The sequence below is a fragment of the Cucurbita maxima genome, unplaced genomic scaffold, assembly GCF_002738345.1.
Source record: "Cucurbita maxima cultivar Rimu unplaced genomic scaffold, Cmax_1.0 Cma_Scf00039, whole genome shotgun sequence".
Classification (NCBI taxonomy): domain Eukaryota; kingdom Viridiplantae; phylum Streptophyta; class Magnoliopsida; order Cucurbitales; family Cucurbitaceae; genus Cucurbita; species Cucurbita maxima.
Genome location: NW_019272055.1, coordinates 168,482 through 186,986, shown reverse-complemented (window position 1 = coordinate 186,986; position 18,505 = coordinate 168,482). Strand labels below are relative to the sequence as shown.

The 18,505-nt window shown below is 35.5% G+C and overlaps 1 protein-coding gene across 1 annotated transcript; it reads right to left on the bottom strand.

Moving 5' to 3' along the window:
• Window positions 1-9,359: 9,359 nt before the first annotated feature.
• On the bottom strand, window positions 9,360-18,194 carry LOC111469273 (dolichol kinase EVAN). The gene is made up of 14 exons (XM_023114490.1): window positions 17,609-18,194; window positions 15,400-15,512; window positions 15,053-15,256; window positions 14,770-14,874; window positions 14,308-14,378; window positions 14,155-14,235; window positions 13,846-14,054; window positions 13,488-13,677; window positions 13,299-13,364; window positions 12,799-12,887; window positions 12,587-12,701; window positions 11,402-11,453; window positions 11,218-11,318; window positions 9,360-9,868 (listed from the first exon to the last, which is right to left on the bottom strand). The coding sequence occupies exons 1-14, from the start codon at window positions 17,797-17,799 to the stop codon at window positions 9,755-9,757; spliced, it is 1,701 nt and encodes a 566-aa protein (XP_022970258.1). The 5' UTR covers window positions 17,800-18,194; the 3' UTR covers window positions 9,360-9,754.
• Window positions 18,195-18,505: the final 311 nt, after the last annotated feature.

The following is an 18,505-nucleotide window of genomic DNA, read 5'->3' as shown; positions in this document are numbered from 1 at the left end:
TATTGGACCTTAGCTTTCTAAGTTTTTTCACTTATACTGGACTAAATTTTACTTATAACTTTGAAATTTTTATGGTTGAGCCAAAAAAAAAAAAAAAACAAACAAAAATGCACTTTATTGGTATAGACATTTCTAAATAACATGCGAGAATAAAGCATGCTAAAAGAGTTTGTGGTAGTTTGTGATCCTTGGAAGTGGCCACAACCTAGATTAGGATACGAGCTACTAAGAATTTGGACTGTTCCGATGGACAACCTTGAGACTCATGCATGTTAGATTACGAAACACTTGAAGTGGCCTCTAACCTGATCAACCTTAAAATAGGGTTATAACAAAATCCTACCATACATTGATTGTTATGAAAATTAAAGTATTTGGTTTTTGTAACTAATGTTAATGTTAGTGATGTATCAGCTTATGAATATTTGATTCTTTAGGTTTATGAAATTTTAATTATACGCGTAACTTGTATTTTACCTAAGTAAGATTTGTTTATTTAAATAATAAAACAACACCCTATCAATCTAGCCGGAAAATAAAGGGTTGTGGATGACTTAGGTTGTGAACTTTATGCCGGTTGCTCAAGTCATCAATCCAGCCAATATGAAATTTTGAGTTGGTACACAAGATGTTTCCAACCTAATCCAACTCAACTCGTATACACCCATAATCGTAAGAGACCATTTACAAACTATGATATACTTGTCCAAATATGTTATAGTTGAAGCTTACCCCTAACAAAAATTGTCCGCTTTAACCCCTAATGTATCGTCGTCAGCTTCATAATTTTAAAACTTGTATTTTAGGGTGAGGTTTCCACACCCTTATAAGAATGCTTTGTTTCCACCAATGTGAGATCTCAAAATTCACCCCTCTTGAGGACCCATCGTTCTCGCTGACACACCGCTCGGAGTCTGACTTGAATACTATTTGTAAGAGCCAAAGTCCACAACTGCAGATATTGTCTGCTTTGGCCCGTTACATATCACTGTCAACCTCACGATTTTAAAATGCGTCTACAAGGGAGAAGTTTCTACACTTCTATAAAAAAATGTTTTGTTCCCCTCTCTAACCAACGTGAAATCTCACCAAATAATCCCGTAGAACTTTATTTTCATAAAGGTTTATGATTCTTATGTCTATCCGATTAGAGGATATACATCAAACAAAAATGTATTCTTCATAATTGATAAACATAATGCATGAATGATATAATATTGGTTGAATTATTTGATTTGATCTAGATTGCAATGATTGGGGTTTCTAAAAAATATCTTACCAAAACTTTATAAATTTTAATGAGTTTATATGGTAATTTACAAAGGCTATAAACGTAGAAATGTTAAATTAATACATTATGACAATACCAAATGCATTAATATTGGAGACACCAAAGCTAAGCGACAATAAAACATCCACAGTTATCGGTACAGGGAGTTGATAAGAGTGGGACAACAATAATAACATTAATAATAATATTAAAATTATTCTCAAAATGTTCAATATTATGATATTAAAAATTCATTTATTACACTAAAAAAAAAAAAAAAAACTCGATAAACCCAATTAACGTAACCTAAGTTTGGATTAGATTTGAGCTTATATGGATCGTGTTAAATAGTTTGAGAATATTCCTCTTTTAATTATGGTCAAATTATAAGCTAATATCTTGTATTCATTTATTACTCTCCCTATTTTCTTTACAATCTATTTAATCTTGAAAAATTTATTTGTTTCGGTTGAAAAAATTTATAACTCAAACAATTGATCTAAGTCTAAAAGTATTGTAATTTGACTCGATTCAACCCATGAACGCCTCAAAATGAGCGAAAAGTAAACTAATGGAAATAAGAGAAGCGCGGGGAAGAATTAGAATATGTTAAATCACATGTTTTGAAACGTTTCGAGTATTTAATTGATCTCTAGACGCCATTGAATTAGGGGTATAAATAAAAATAATTTATTGGCCCAAAGTTAAAACCTGTGAGACACTGACCCAATATGTTGTGGGAAAGGTATGGCAGAATCTGTGAAGGTACCAAATTAGAGCACGCGAGGAGTTTCCGGAATGTACCTCGGTAACATCGTGTGGCAAGGGATTGGCTCCAATTACACGTGGGATTCCCATCCACCGTCCATTGCTTCTCAGCCTCATCTTCACTCATACCCCACTTCATATTAATTTCAACCAAATATGCAGTACACAATATGAAGAAGATATGTAATGTTGCAGCTGAGCAGATGGGTCTGTGGAGGAAGAAAGCTTGAGCATACATTGCCTATACCTTTTGCTTTTATCATATTCTACTGGCCCCACCTTGTTTTTCTCAGATTTGTATCGTAAACTTTCGGTTTTGTATTTAATAAAACTCTGATCTATTCGATTTTTTTTTAAAATTCACGAGCACAAAATCGAAAGTTTAATATGATAAGATGGATGTGTGAAAGTTTCATGTGAGTAATTAGGATGATCTTCAAACATTAGAAGGAATTCTTTCCTATCGAAAAAACATACGTGCAAGTTTCTGTTCTTGATGTTGCGTGCTTGTCAATTCATTTACTACCTATTGTTTTGACTAGAGTTATGTTGTTTAGGTCTATTTGGGTTTGTGAAGTCTAAATCAATGAGAAAAAGGAACCCGATTTGAAATAAAAGTGTTTTAATCCTGTTATAATAACTTCCTAGTAGATGAGAATATTGTACCGACATGCTTGAATCTCATGAGGTTTCATTATATTGAGACTTATGGCATTTACGGGTACAAGAGTTACAATGTTTTGGTTAACCATAGATTATTCTAAGATTTATTTAACGTAGAAAGTCATTCATGTTAACGCTTTAGAAGGAAGACTTTGCATATTATATTTGTTTAAGCCATGAACTTGTTTCATTACACGTTTCTTGTGTTTAGATTTACATGCAAAAGTCATATAAATTTTTGTAACAAAACCAAAACATGTGATCAATTGACCCAAGGATTATGGGTTCATAAAAAATGGGCCTATTTTTTGTTGAAATAAATTTCTTTGAGCTTTGGGGAAGCTTCGCAAGATGTATAAGATAAGATATTCATCGATTTCAAGAATAATAAAAGATTTGTTCGTTTTTGTTACCATTTGTTGTCATGTATGATGGGCCATTTAAGGCATTGTTTTGATATCCATGCCACTCTAGATTGAAGCCTACGAGTGGAACCCTAGACGTTCACCCCTTGTTCTCCTCTTGTTGATAGTGTACATTTATGTACGCGCATATGGACTTATCAGGCGGAGCATATACATATCCCTTGGTCCTGTCTTCAGCTAGTGCACACTTACTTACGGTAGTCATGGAGGAATAAAGGTCGCATAGTAATGTGGTGGCAGGAGCAGGATCGGTTAAATCGTCCGCAGGTACATAAACTGCTTGAATAGAAGTTATGGACCCTTCCTTGGTAGAAGTAATTCTTTCTTGTAAGGAACCCATTTCGATACTAAGAGTCGGTTGATAACCCACAGTCGAAGGCATTCTACCCAGTAACGCGGATACTTCGAATCCCGCTTGAACGAAACGGAAGATATTGTCGATAAATAGAAGCACGTCTTGTTCATTAACATCTCGGAAATATTCCGCCATAGTTAGGACAGTTAAACCAACTCATCATGACAATTCTAGAAAAGATATTGTCGATAAATAGAATTGTCATGATGCTATGATACAGTAATGTGTATCATAGGATCATGACAATTCTAGAAAACTAACCTTCGAAATTGTCAAATTTCTCTTGATTGACCTATTTCATGAAAATTAATCTAAGATTAACGATCTCGTCGAACCAAATTCTATTTCGATCTACTCCAATAAATTCTAAATTTCATTTTGCAAAATATTGAAAAATAACTTTGAAAATTACAATGTTTTTTTACAAGGGAAGGAACTCTGATTAGTGCATTGGTTGATATTTCGAGAAAAAGTATCATTTTCATTCCGGTCGTAAATCGAGTTTTGAGGAGGAATTCCAGTTGTTCACTAGAGTAGGTTTTATCATTCTGGTTTTGCTTCTTCTTGGGTCAAGACGTCGGTTAGATAAAACCTATGGTTTTATTCACATGTTTCCTCCAATTTCGTTAGTTAGTTTTTCACTTTTGAATATCTGAATTAACGCTCCCTGTTTAATGGAAGAGCGTCACACGTTTGGTTTTATTCACACGTTTCCTTCGATTTCATTAGTTGTTTTTCACTTTTGAATATCTGAGTTAACGCTCCCCGTTTAATGAAAGAGCATATTTTTTGCTGGCTATTTTGACCAACTTGGTTAGTTGTTTAAATATGTGAAACTGAATCAAATGACGACACTCTGAGTCTTCAACACTGAATAAAACTATTTTCTCTCTATTGTGTTTTCCGTTATTTTCTCCTTCAATCAATTTCGACTTTTCCCTCGTCATCGTTTTCCTCCTCAAATCCACCAGTGGTATATCATTGCAGAGGAGCCGACTTTATTAATATTCAAGTTGAATAGCTTAAGTGGTCAGAGTGTCGACTTAATAACACACAGGTCTTAGGTTTAATTTGAAGAAAATGCAAAGCGTGAAAATACACACATTGTGTGGGGTCCATGCCATCCATCGGGACACCGGCCTCGCGGAGATTGTGTTAGATAAAAGCTATGGAAAAGAAAGGAAGGACTACCAAGTCTAAGTTGAAGGTTCGTCATGTTATTATTACTTGTCAATCTCTTACTCTATTCTTAGCAACTAGGTCTTACCCCACTAGGATACTAATAGATAATACATGCAATGTGGTTTAGGAGGGTGCCTGTTAGCATGTCAAGGGGATGTTTGTCAGCATATCCGAGGTCTATGCGCTAGTGGTTGATGTTATGAGTTATAGTGTTAATCTAACACATGCAAAAGCAATTTGGATGTTAGGCACTAGGCACTCTTAGAACATCCATAGTAAATAACTAGCATGTTCATAAGTATTAAAACAAGGTTTTTGAGTACTAACCTTTTGTAGTTCAAATTCCTTTTTCCTCACGAACCGATTTCGAACCACCACTAGTGTCTTCTTCACCAAATTTGTGGGGTTTATTTGGCAAGCATGCAAGTTTGGTTAAACCAAATTTTGACACCTTAAAATTCTATTAACTCAAACATGATTTTAAGTCAACATTTTGACTTTCTTCATTTTATTTCAACAATTAATTTAAATAATTAATTTCAAATTAAAGTAATATTAAATGATTAATTAAACTATTTAATTAATATTTAATATTAATTCAAATGCAAATCCCAATCAATTCCCACCCATATTTGATTAAAATATTTAAATCTTATTTAAATATCTCAAATTCTCTCTTTTTGTTTAATTTGTATATAAAACAAAAATGCGATTAAATATATCGTATATATGTAGCGCATATTCTCTAATTTAAATTCGAACACTCGTCACACCGTTCTATGGTTTAGTCCAATATGAGATAGCAGAGGGACCTAATGAACCTATAGATCATGAGCTTCAACAATCCAAGATTAACCGGTTAAACTCATTAACCTTGTTAACCAACACTGTTAACTACTGGGACACTCCATTAAAGCCTAATAGTAGCACTTCCCTCACTATAGATATATTTCTATCCATTTGATATAACCATGATTAGTAAGTCGATCCTTCACAGGTTGTTCATAACTAGAGTTGGGTCAATGAACCGTTTTACCCCTGAAGTTACTTCTTGTTCCTTACGTCCTACTGATCCTCTAATGAACAATTGGTTTGTGGTTCAACTAGTAAACCGAATCCCTCTCAGGCCAATGAGAGGGTGGGAGCCCCTTGTTCAAGACCTGGAGTCAGTAGTACTTAAGGGAACTACCCCTCTTCTATCCCTAAGAGTGGGTAAGAGTGAATTTCATCTTGTACTCCACGTCCCCAGCCATTCACCCAGTCTTACCCCTGAAATGGGAGGCCTATTGAGTCGGCGAACTCGAGCCACTCTCACCCATGCAAATCTAAGGATAATTCTGAATAAACAGGAGTTCATGGTTAGCTTAGGATTAAAATCGAGTTACTTAGGTCATCGAATGAAAAGAAAATCAGTCTCAACAGTAAACGACATTATAAAGTGAGAGTGATTTTCTTCATGGTTCGATCTTATGCAGTACTCATTGCACAGGACGCCCCCACTCACATGTCTCCGCAATGAGTCCCTCAGTTCATACAGTTGCTTTTGCCCAATAGTAACGGTTTACTCTTGAGGAACTTTATCTCTAGGCTTTTCCAGAGCCTTAGTTGTCCTTAGTGCAGCCTCATAAGTGGTAGTGTCGATGACTTCTTCCGTGCGACGAATCTTTGGGTCCAAACCCATCACAAACTTCTGTAGACTAGCCTACAAGGTAGGCTTGACATGTTCCATAATCCCATCGTAGATTCTCTGTCACCGTTAGGTATGACAAGTATAAGATAAGAAAAGAAATGTCTTTGATTGTGTATGTTGTTGTTGTTTGCTTATTATCCATATAACTTATGCCCGAGTTTGATAGGCTAGATTATTTTATTACTGAAGCATGTTATTTGATTTAATTGTATGCTTATGATGATATGTAATATGATGTAAATTGCGTTAGCGAGTAGTAAACTTAAGTAAAGTTGTAAGTTGGTTTTGGAACCATGCCACCTAGAGAATGTGGAAGAGGACGTTGGAGGAAAAAGACAACACACTATTAGGGGAAGGTGTAGAGGTGAAGAGAGCCCACCTCGCGAGGGTTCAATAACTCGTACAGAAGCAGCTGTGCCACCTCGATTAGTGCTAGCGGCTAGAATAGATCCCATTACAAACCTGATGTGTGAATCGTTCCAAGCGATGATCATACAAGGTAGCCACCCAACAGGGCAACAACTCGCAATCTACTAGAGGAGCGAGATATTTTCGGGATTTAAGCGGTATGACCCACGCACTTTCAGCGGAACCGCAGGGACCCAACAAAAGTTCAGTTGTGAATTTCGTCAATGGAGACAATATTTTTGTTAATGAATTGCCCGAACGATAAGAAGGTGTCTTATACGTCATTCATGCTGAGGAAGGACGCAAAATTATAATGACTGGATAACAGAGAAATTTTTAGTCCTAAAAAAGTACTATAGCCTGGTCACAATCTATTCAAAATTATTGTCATTTTAGTTTCGAGCTAATTCAATTCTATATTTTTAAATTGGTGAAAATTATTTACAAATTTTTCCAATGTTATAGGACACACACAAATGTATTTTTGAAAAAATTGAAATAAAATATATGTAAAAGAGCTATGTTATATGGTGAATAAATAATTTGGTTATGAGTTTCTTAAAACTAAATTTTGTTAAATTGAACCCACCAAATTTTTAAGTTAGTCCAAACCCAACCTGAATCGGTAACCCAAACATTTGAAGTTGATCGATCACTCTTCGGCGACTTTCCAACGGCTCTGTCTCTACAAAAGTTATCTAAGATATCCCTACTCACATGTCTCCACATAAATAGTTTAGGTTAAATCATTTATAACAATTAAAAATTTGGTCATACCCCAACCCACATGTCCATGTTGATTTGGACAAAGTCATCTATAACAATTAAAAAGTTGGTCATATCAATAGTAATATCATTCTAAGATACCCACTTTATCAATAATGTTACCACTATCACCTTATCAACCGTGTTACCACTACGAAAAATCTAGTGTAATTGACGACGTTTGTGGTTCAGGTGGCACTGTCAAGGATAGTTAAAGGGAAGTGAGAGACGAGGGTCTGCTGGAGATAGAGTGGGAATTGTTCTCTCCTTTTTGCATAGTTACCTTCCAAGTAAAAATCTTCATTTTATTCTTACCCAACGTACACATTACACTTAAAAGTAGAAATTCCTTGAACTTTTGGATGAAATTTGAGATCTGAAATAAGTATGGTGATGACATAGAATGATATACTCCGTGTTCATATAAGTTTAATAGTAAACTTTTTCATATCTCAATGTTTTCAACATTTTAACAAATTTCTATTTTAAAAATTGGAACGCCCAATAACGAACGATTAAATTGGTACACCATAGGGACATTGAAAATTTGATAGACAAGCCATAAAAAGAAATGGGAGCAAGAGATATCTGAAGAATCTAATCAGCAGCCACATGTACATCAAAAAGATTTCCCTTTTTTTAGTTTACTTCCACTTGGACAATTGTGGATGTCCCATGTAAGATGCTGCCTCTTATTCCAAATACAGCTAAGCATTGTCATCATCAACTCGTCCCACTCACCAAAAAGTGAAAAGACAAGTGGAAAATAACAGCCATCAAAGGGTCCACGTAACACGCCATGGAAATGAAAAAGAACCAAAAAGTTCGTATTGCTACTACCCCTTCACCTGGGGTTCCTCTACTCTCTCGTTAAGATCCAGCTGTCAGATGTAGATATTTATAATTAAATATAATATAATGTTTGTTCATCCAGCAACTAGATTTTGGACAAATCTGATGTCCTGTTCTCACATTGATTGGAAGGAAGCAGAACCACATGCATTTATATGGTCTTTGGACATTATTCAAAACACCTCACACCTTTGTTTTGTTATCAGAGGCATTATAAGTCTCCAACTTGAATCCAACAACTCCCAAAGTACAGCAATAACTTTTTTGATCTCTCACATTTTAGAGAAAAATCACGTGGCACTTGTAACAAAAGTTCGGATCTGTTAACTAGTCAAGACATTACTTACCTCTTTAAAAGTTAAAGTTCAAATCTTTTACCCAGTTGATCAAAGGAAGATTTGTCGATTTAAAAAGCTCGATCATCTCAAGTTGGTTGAGGCGCTCCAAGAACTTGGCTCGACACTCCTCGCTTAGCCATGGTGCAAAATTGTACGGACATGCACAAAGTTTTGCCCTATACTACCCAGTCAAAGAACTCTTCTCAACAACTATTTATAGTAACCCTTCATCAAAAGAACGCACAAATGAACACACAAATGCTAGGTATCTTTGCTTGATCATTGATCTACCTTGTGTATTCTTTTCAACACATTTAAGTTATTACATTGTTGAAACTTTATAACCGTTCAAGCTCACCGCTAACAGATATTATCTTTGACCTATTACGTATCGGTGTCAGCCTCACCTACACCCTTATAAAGAATGTTTTATTCTTCTCTTCAATCGATGTAAGATCTCACAGACTCGGTCTTCTTAATCCTCCTTGAAGCTATTTGAATCTTAGTCCTCCTTTAAGCTATTTTTCAACACTGTAAAAATAAAATAATCATTGACAGCAATAATATAAGATGAGGTTAAAGAATGGTCCGAAAGAAAATAACCGGTACCATGTGGTCCGTACACTATGCAGAGTTAGAAGAGGGGTTTCAAGGATGTGTTTTATGCATTTCTATAAGTATAATTTCTTCGAATGGTAAGTTGCTACAAAAAATTAAGCGCTCTCTTCTAGGAATCTTCGCCGCAGCATTGCAAATTACACAATCTCTACCCCTCCCTCCCCTCCCCTCTCTACAGCTAACATTATACCTTTTTTAATTGAAAAGAATAGAAATTGAATTAGATCAACGAAATATGATACAAGAAGAGACCATATGTTAGAGGTTTCCAGCAGTAAATATGAGCTCTGGTACAAAAGTGTGCAATCTGCTGAAGAATGCAAGACTTGAGGCATTTAATGAGCGCTAAGTTGAAGTTTTATTTGGATATTGGAGAAGCCTGCAACAAGCTGAGTTGGCTGAAAGGAGATCTGATCGCTTCTACAAGCAAAGAAGGCTGAAGAACACAAGCGGTATGAAAGCGTTGTCAAGCTGTGCTGTATAAGCCTCCAACAAACCACTAACAGTTACGGCTAGGAGAAGAGACAGCCATCGCTGAAAGGGTAATCAACCGTATCAGGAATATATAGATACAAAAATTGTAAGACATCAATATCGATAAGTAAATTCTTGGACAAATCACACTTTAGTGCTGCAGTTTGAAATCAGTTTTATTTGATCTGCATGCTTTGCCTGTTTGACTGTGGCATGACACTTAATATGTTTGAATTATTAACAATTAATAATTTACATTGTTTTGTGTGTGCGTGTGTGTCCGGTTTCCATTTTCTCCCTACAGTCTCTCCTCGCACCCAACCTCATCTCTTTTCTATCTCTAACATCGGTCAACATCTTCTCCCAACCTTCTGCATCAAGAACGATGGGAGGATGATTTCAGTTACAAACAGACCTCCATCTAGATAGGTAGAAAAATGGCTTCAACTGAAACAATCCTGGGAAAATTAATAGAAAGGAGGATGTGAAGTAATTGGTTTGTAAGGTTTGGTTCCCAAGACTTTCCTTTCACTCACTCTGTTCTTTTTGTCGATTTTAAGGTTTTAAAGAAACTTTTTATCTCATGTTCAAAAAAAAAAAAGGGTTCCAAAGAAACTTGTTTCAGTTTTCCAATTTATGGGAAATGAAAGTGGCTGGAAGAATTGTTGAGTATTTCCATAATCACAAAGAATAGGAAATTGATTCGGGCTTCAAGTTTCACATTGCTGGATAACAGGTATGGTATAGTCACCAATTGGCTCTTGAGGGAACACCGATTCTAGTTCAAACCAGTCCTACTCCTAAAAGCATTGCTCATGGTGATTTATCTAGTGGCTGATAAGATCATTTTGAAGCTAGCAGCACAAAGTCGGTCTGGTGAGGAAAAAGTGAACAATGGAAAAAGGTCCCCCTGCCGTAGAGGGATGCCTTAGGTCGATTACTGTGGTTGCATGGCTTCGACTTGTATGCCAGAAGATAACCCTCGGCACACCCCAAGTAACAAGTATTGAAGCCAAGTAAGACTGCTAAGGAAAGGGATTCAATTTCTCCAATGGATCCATAGTACCGCTGCAAGCACCCCTAATTGACCCAGATTTTGGGGATAAGAGGTTTAGAGGAAAAGTTACCAAAGATTTAGGATTTAATTATTAAATAGGTCGTTTACTATATAGTAGCTAAATGAGAGGGCTACTGGTTTTTTAATGGGCGTGCTTATAAGTAGAATGAGTAAAGGAAGTCAAAGCAATCAACTTTGTAGTTGTCTAGTATTAAGCTTGATCAAGAAAGACACTCAAGTTCCCCAAATCATTCGAGATTCTATTTTGCTGCATTTCTTTTCTAATTAACACCATTTTGCTGAAGTTTCTTTTGCTGATTAGTGGTTCAGAGGGATAGAGAGATCGACTAACCTCTGTCAAAATATATCCAGTGGATGCTAGAAGTGGAAGCAGAATAGAACAAGCAGCTAGAACAGATGTGATACCAGCAGCTGTACCTTCAATGGTTTTCTCTACAAAGTGCAATATTACAATATTAGACGTTTAAATCACAAAAACTTAAATCATAGGGCGCATGAACAAAAAGAATACTCACTTCCAGTTTTGCTCCATCGCAGGACACCATACTTGTGACCAACAACAGATGCCTGAGAAGGAAGAAAACTATCATTTTTATTATTAAAAAAAAATGGTAGTTTGACCACTAGTAGTCTACGGCATTAAAAAATTATGTTCATATTGATGTTATAGTTCTTTTTTTGGTAAGAAACTGAAGTTTATGAAATAAAAAGGGCATACAAAAAATAAGCCCCAAAACAAAAGTAGTCCAACACTAACTACAATAAAGAATCCAGTCCAAAAGAACAAGATTGATGTTATATTTACAAAACGATCTAGAGACTAACGCCCAAACATAAGCAATAAATCTCACTAACTCTCAAACCTCCTTCCTAGATTTCTCAACACTGTATTTTTTTTAATGAAAATTTGAGTTGTAGTTGAGAATTTCATTTTCCAACCAAATGCCCGTCGAAATGAAATTCATTTTTGTCTCATTTTAAAGTAGAAGATCCTTAAATTCAAACTATTTGTGCATGTCGGGTTTAGTAACAGCACTATCAACCATAAATTAAATCAATACAACAAGAAATCAATTGCCAAAGAACAAATATATGTTTAATATTAGGTTTGGTTTGTTCCTCAGGTTGTTCAAACTTTTCACTTTTAACCAGAAGCTACTGTGTCTTATGACATTTTATTTTTCTGATCATTTCAAGAGGGAAAAAATAGACAAAACTAAAATGTAGAGTGTATGCCATCAGCTCCATGAGTAAAATCACATCACAAGGAATATATGAACTAAACTTATAAACTTATATAGAAGTGTTATACACAAAGTATGATCGAGAGCTAAGTACTCATAGTTTCAAATGAACTACCTACAACATAATAGTTCCCACAGCTGTCAACGGCTGATGTTAGAGGACCAAAAAACATTAAGAATCATAGATTTTTAAATGGTAGAGCTTACGAACATGCTTCATTTACTTTTGAGAAACAAATAAATTATCGGCTAAGAAAACAGTCCAGCATAAATGTTGAGATTTTCAACTCTTCAGTCCCATTGATTCAGTTAATGCGAAAAGGATTAGTTTAACCAATAAAATAAACAATAAATCAGAAAAATAGCACATATTTCAGGACAAACTCGAATTTCAGCATTTAAATTCAAGCAGGTATCTCAGAGTCACCACCAGAGTTGAGGGTATAATCCACTCACCATTGTATCTCCAATTCCAAGACTCAGTATTCCAGCAAAAGGTGCAAGTGGACGGTCATTGTAACCAGAGGACATCCAAATAGGAAGCGCACATCCCAATAAAAGTGAGAAGTGGCTTAAGAAAAGATATTAACAGATAAAAGGGTTAGATAAAACTTATTCTCCTAAGTTAACAATACCTTACAGTATATATGAAAAAGAAGATAAAATACCTCACAATAAGAAATTCAGAGTCACGGTGATCTATGAAAGCATTCATAAATTGATGCACAGGTTCGCCCAAAGGCCAAATCCTCCATACCTAGAGTAATGGTTTGTGTGAGAATAATAATAATAATAATAATATTGAGCCTCGTCTCATGTTTTACACTTAACTGCACACACATTTCCACATATAATCGTTGTTTCAACTTTAATTTCTTGTTAATCATAGTCTTATTATAATTTATTGAAGCAAGTCATCCTCCCACATACCTTTCTTCTGAGTTCCCCTCCATTTATTATCAAATATACAATTCATGGAGTTCAATAGTTTATTTGACAAAGTGAGGGCAAGTGTTCTATCTAACAGCAATCATATCAATTAATAACATCTCCCAAAATGAAAATAACAGTCACCAAAGTTATCAAATAAATGATTGTAGACAATACAGCAACATAAAACCAATGAAAGTGTAAATTGAATATCCATACGTACAAGTAATTAACTTACTCGAATAATTTCTAATGCCAAGAAAACTGCCAAAGCTGCACCAAAGGCTAGATTGAGAAACCTTGGCTGAAAAAAAAAATTGAAATACTTTTCAGAATCTAGACACACCTAATCCAGAATGCCAGCATTGTTTTGACTAGAGCAGAAATTATCGTAGCAACTAAGCATCAATAATTAGAGCCAGTTTACCTGAAAGATAAGTGCAGGAAGAAACATCAAAACAGCCATGAGATGATAGTATTTACGAAGAAGAATTCTCTCGATCTTGCTACTTCTTGAGATATTGTAAAACCGCAGAATAGATGCACATATAAGAGACAACCAGTAGACGCATAAAGATAGTCTTTTAAGTGGTTCTGAAAATGTAAAGGATATGATCCTGACAGAAAGTCAATTATACGGATAAGCATAAAGAGTTGACATGACAAAATATGCTCCAATTAGGTCAATGAATCAACTTTAACAATTTTTATAAAGACTTACGAGAGTAAGTAAAAAAACTAAAATTTTCAATAAACTGAATTCAAAATTCCAATGGATTTCATACCATAAGAAAGGATGTGTGTCAAATTCATGAACTAACATCATCCACGATGGAGCAACCACAATCGAAATGAATCCGAGGACAGAAAAAAATATCATAGATCTTCTAATCTCAAAGTATTTCTTAGCTTCAGAGTTTCCAGTGTTCAAAATGCATTCCCATCGGTGATGTTTAAAGACCACTGGGCACAGAAGAAGGCCAAGCAGCAGACCCTACATGTTGGAATAACCATGTTAATTCCCAAAGGGAGTAAAAAATGTGAATTACTGAGACTAAAAAATGTGAATCAGCTTCCACAAACAAGATGTAAACCTGAATTATGGGACTAATCTCGCTTCTGTTCATCATATACTGAAAAGAAACCAATTCTGACGAACTAAGAGCCCCAAGCATCTGCTCCAACCAATCTCTTATTAAATATATATGCAACAGTTATATTCCAAGGAAAATATATACCCTACAAACCTTAGCAATAGTACATCCTAGCATGTCACCAAAGTAGAGAACAAGTCCAGCCGTAACCAATAGCGCTTCCCCTATAAGAAGATGCCACTACCATTGAAGAAGTAAGCCCGTGAAAGAAATTTGATTTAAACATTAAAAAATCATAAGTTTGGCTTGTGATCTACTAGTGGAATCTGGACCAAAGAAAAATTAAAGCAATTTATTGGGCTTCTGGAATTCAATTAGAAGTAGAACACAGCATATTTAGGAAATGATATTAACCAGCAAATCATTGAAAATATTTACATTTGTTCCCATTGGAGATAAATATGACATCAAATTTTCTGAATAATTTCTGCCTTGCCATGGTTGATCATTTTAATTAATGAAAACAAGTTACAATGTAGTGATTTTAGTTTTTCTCAAATACCAAAGAAATTAAGACCATCTACTGCAAAAAGAAAAGAGGCATAGAACACGTACCAATGGAAGCACAAGATGGAAAGGTACTAAGAAGATGCTGAATCAATTTGGAAGCAACCAACCCATGACAGAGTATCCACGACGACATAAGAGCCATGCGGACAACTGATTGAAGAGAAATCAGAAGAAAGAACAAAAATAAGTATTGAAACATGAAATCAAAAACTCAACAAAAAAATTCTGCAGAATTTTCTCCATTCTATTTCTGACCTAAACAAGGAAAAAAATCATTTTAGTTTATGAGAAAGAAAAGAATGAATTCACTAGAAGCAAATTTAGTTACCATTCGGATACATTGTTGCTAAGGAACTATAGCACACAACACCATATAGGATCTTACAACCCAAACCAAGCTTCAACCTCCAAAGACGATGGAAACGTGTTTGTGAAACAACATCAGACTCATGCATAGCATTCCAGAGAAGCATAAGCACACTCAAACAGCAGGTTGAAGTTGACCAGAAGTGCATAGTCCAAGTTTCGATCTCTGAATACATAAATTAAAAAATTCCTGGTGGTCATTAACCAATAATAAGAACAAAAGGGCTTAGTTCCAGTACCAACAACTAAATTAAGAGAGCTTTAAGAATAATGCCAATCATAGTCACTGTTTATTTAGAAACTCCATACCCTCAAGTCCGGTGTGATTGGATGAGAAAGCTCTAGTAAGCTGAATCATCTTAGCAAGCATTACAGCTGGAAGTGTAATTGCTCCTAATAGTATTCCTGATGAAGCACCTGGCCTACGGAAAATGGCAATTGAAAATCATTGATATAGCAAAATTGACAACATAAGAAAATAGATCATTGAACAAAGTCATTGCGTTGACCATAAAGACCACAATTCCAGTAAAAGTTAAAATAAATTTAATAGTATTGAAACTTAGCTAGATGACAAAATATCCATTTACATGGGTTGGGTCTCCCGTAGTGAAAATTTACAAGATAAGGGGGTAAAAGGAAAAATGTAACCTCTAAAGTTAGTTAATATAGAATTATATTGCATGTTCAAGAAGCACAAATATTTTAGTTAGGTTAAAGTGTCCTTATCCAATACGGATTGGATATTCCAACACTTTGATACTTGTTGAACATGTATCAGACACTAGCTAGCACAATCAACGTGTTAGAAACTAGTTGTATAAATTGAATATGAGGCTGAGACTTCTTAGGCATGTATTGAACAATTACTGAGAAGAATAAATAGACAAACATAGTACTATATGACAAAAAAAGCTAACTTAAGTGTAACTCAACTGATTTAAACATATCCCCTCGACAAAGAGGTCAAAGATTCAAATGCCCCCACCCTCACTTGTTGAATTATTTTTAAAAAAAGGAAAAAAAACAATAAATTTCCAGTCCAAGACTTTAGACTTTTAAGCATAAGGTTATTGATCTTAATATTGCTTTTTGTATAAAAATGATATATAATTTTTTAGTTCAACAATTGCGGAATAAAGGATCGAACCATCAACTTTTCGAATGATAACTGGTGCCTTTATCTCCTGAGATTTGTGTGTGTATTGTTTATAAAAAACAACCTTTCATTGAGAAAAAAAAATACAAGATTACACCGAGCATCCAAACAGGAAGCCCACAAAATGGAAGGCCACTAAAGGTCTTCAAACCTGTAAGATAGCCTTTTCGAGTAATTACAAAAATCTTTCGTATGGAAGCCCAATGAGAGACATAAAATTTAACAAGGGACCAAACATCACTAGGATATCTGTCCAAACACCTAACAATTTGTTGTTCCTCTCTTCCCAAAGGTCCCATGGTAAAGTACACAGTCAAGCCACAAGAAACGAACTTCTCTAAAAGGTGAAAGAAGAAACTCTTTGATCATCCCCTTCAAGTCTCTATGGTGAGCTAACTGAAAGCCAAACGCCTCCAAAAAAAATAATACCACATTGAGTGCACAAAGTCGCATCTCAAAAGGAAAGGATCCCAGTCTTCCTCCACCTTCCGACAAAGAATACACCAAAATGGGCCAATCAACAAAGGCCACTTTCTTGAGATCCTATCTAAAGTGTTAACACGACAATAGGTAACTTCCCAGACAAAGAACTTAACCTTCTTTGAAAAAACAAAATCCCTATCGGGAGAAGGTCCAACAAACATCAAAAGAAGAAACTACAAGTGAAACCACAAAAGAGTTGGGCTCCAAATACGCATATCTCTCCTCCCTATCCTAAAATTGAGCTCCCCCAATCCAATGTTCGATAACCTTATGTTTTCCCCAAGAGTGTTCAGAGCCTATAGCCACCATGGTCTTGTGTGTCATCCAAGATAGAAATAACTCTTGATATATTTTGCACTAGGTGTTTTAATGTTCATAGTAGTCCCGAACGGCATCACAGTTCCCTTCTCCCATTTCCTTTTCCGTCGTCTCCCGTGGTTTCTGGTCCCCGGCTTCCTCTACGTCATTTCTCTCTTCCATTTCAAAACGTTCTCAGACACCTAATTGATAGGTATATTGGTAATCTTCTATTAAGTAGATAAAAGGAGACAAACATGCCATACAAGAATCATATACGCCATTTCTCCCTCATTCAAAACACTCGCAAAATCCAACACCCTCACAGTTACATCCTACCTACTATACACGTGTATAGTCTATCCTACGTTTTACCCCATCTCTCATATTCAAGCTTTCACAATTCGAGGTCCAGCACATTCATATTACTAAATTTCCCAAGCAACATCCAGAGATCAGAAGACAACAACTGGAAAACTGACCAGAGACGTTACTAAACGTTCTAAATTAGAGAAGTGCAAGCAACCATAGTCTAAAGCGAGAATTCGATGAATTAGAAAGAAAAGAAAAATAAGGAACCTGGTCTTAAATTGATGAAGAGAATTGGAACTCTCTGCTTGGATTTCGATGCAAAGAGCGGACAGAGTAAGCAGAGAGAGAGCAAGACCATGATAGAGGAGGGAGAACGGGAGAGAAATCAAGACGCTGGTGATGAAGAATAGAACCACAGCTCTCTCTCCGTTCAGCAACGGGGTCATCGAGAAAGCCATCGTAAATCCAGAAAACTACACAGAAACAAAAAAAATGCCGACAACCACTCCAGCCGCTGAACCGCCGGCCAGATAGCAACCAATTCAATGATGGAATCGAAATCTTCCAGCAAATAATCCCCAAAATGAGACTCAAAACGGCTGATCGTCCTGTGAGGCCGCTTCTGGTACCAAGTCTTTAGAAATCCCCGTTGCTCAGAATCTGAGATCCATGGAGTTGTTGAGACCAAGCCGGCTTGAATCCCAACAACTGCAATCAAGCAATCGTTCTGAAATTCCTTGGATTGATACACAACCGCAGCAGGCACCTAGATTTCCTACCCCGTTGGCGCGAGGTGGACGCCCGAATATCAGATATTCCAGGAATTTTCTCTCTCCATGGTCACGCGTTCCCATTTAAAGTCAGATTTTTTAGGATTATAAAATCAAAATTAGCCTAATTCCAAATTTGCCCCTTCTTGGTGACGGTTTAATCCTTCTTCAATCTAATTTTCTAACCATTTACCGTTTCAATTTTAACCCCCCAAAAAAATAATTAATTTAATTTCTATATTCAATTAAAATCTTTTATGAATATACAACGATAAATAGGTACATAATCCATTTAATTTAAAAACTATAAATATTAATTTGTTAACATAATACAGATGAGATTTATAAAATAAAATTAAAAAAAATTACTTTATTGTTAACAATTTTAAAGTAT

Bases quoted from the DNA above. Each gene is read 5' to 3' on its own strand.
- LOC111469273 (XM_023114490.1), bottom strand. From the start codon at position 17,799: ATGGCTTTCTCGATGACCCCGTTGCTGAACGGAGAGAGAGCTGTGGTT. The intron at 11,454-12,586 runs GTGAGTGGATTA...CTTCCTTCTCAG, and splicing joins TTGGAATTGGAGATACAATG to GCATCTGTTGTTGGTCACAA. The intron at 11,319-11,401 runs GTGAGTATTCTT...TGCACTTTGTAG, and splicing joins GCGATGGAGCAAAACTGGAA to AGAAAACCATTGAAGGTACA.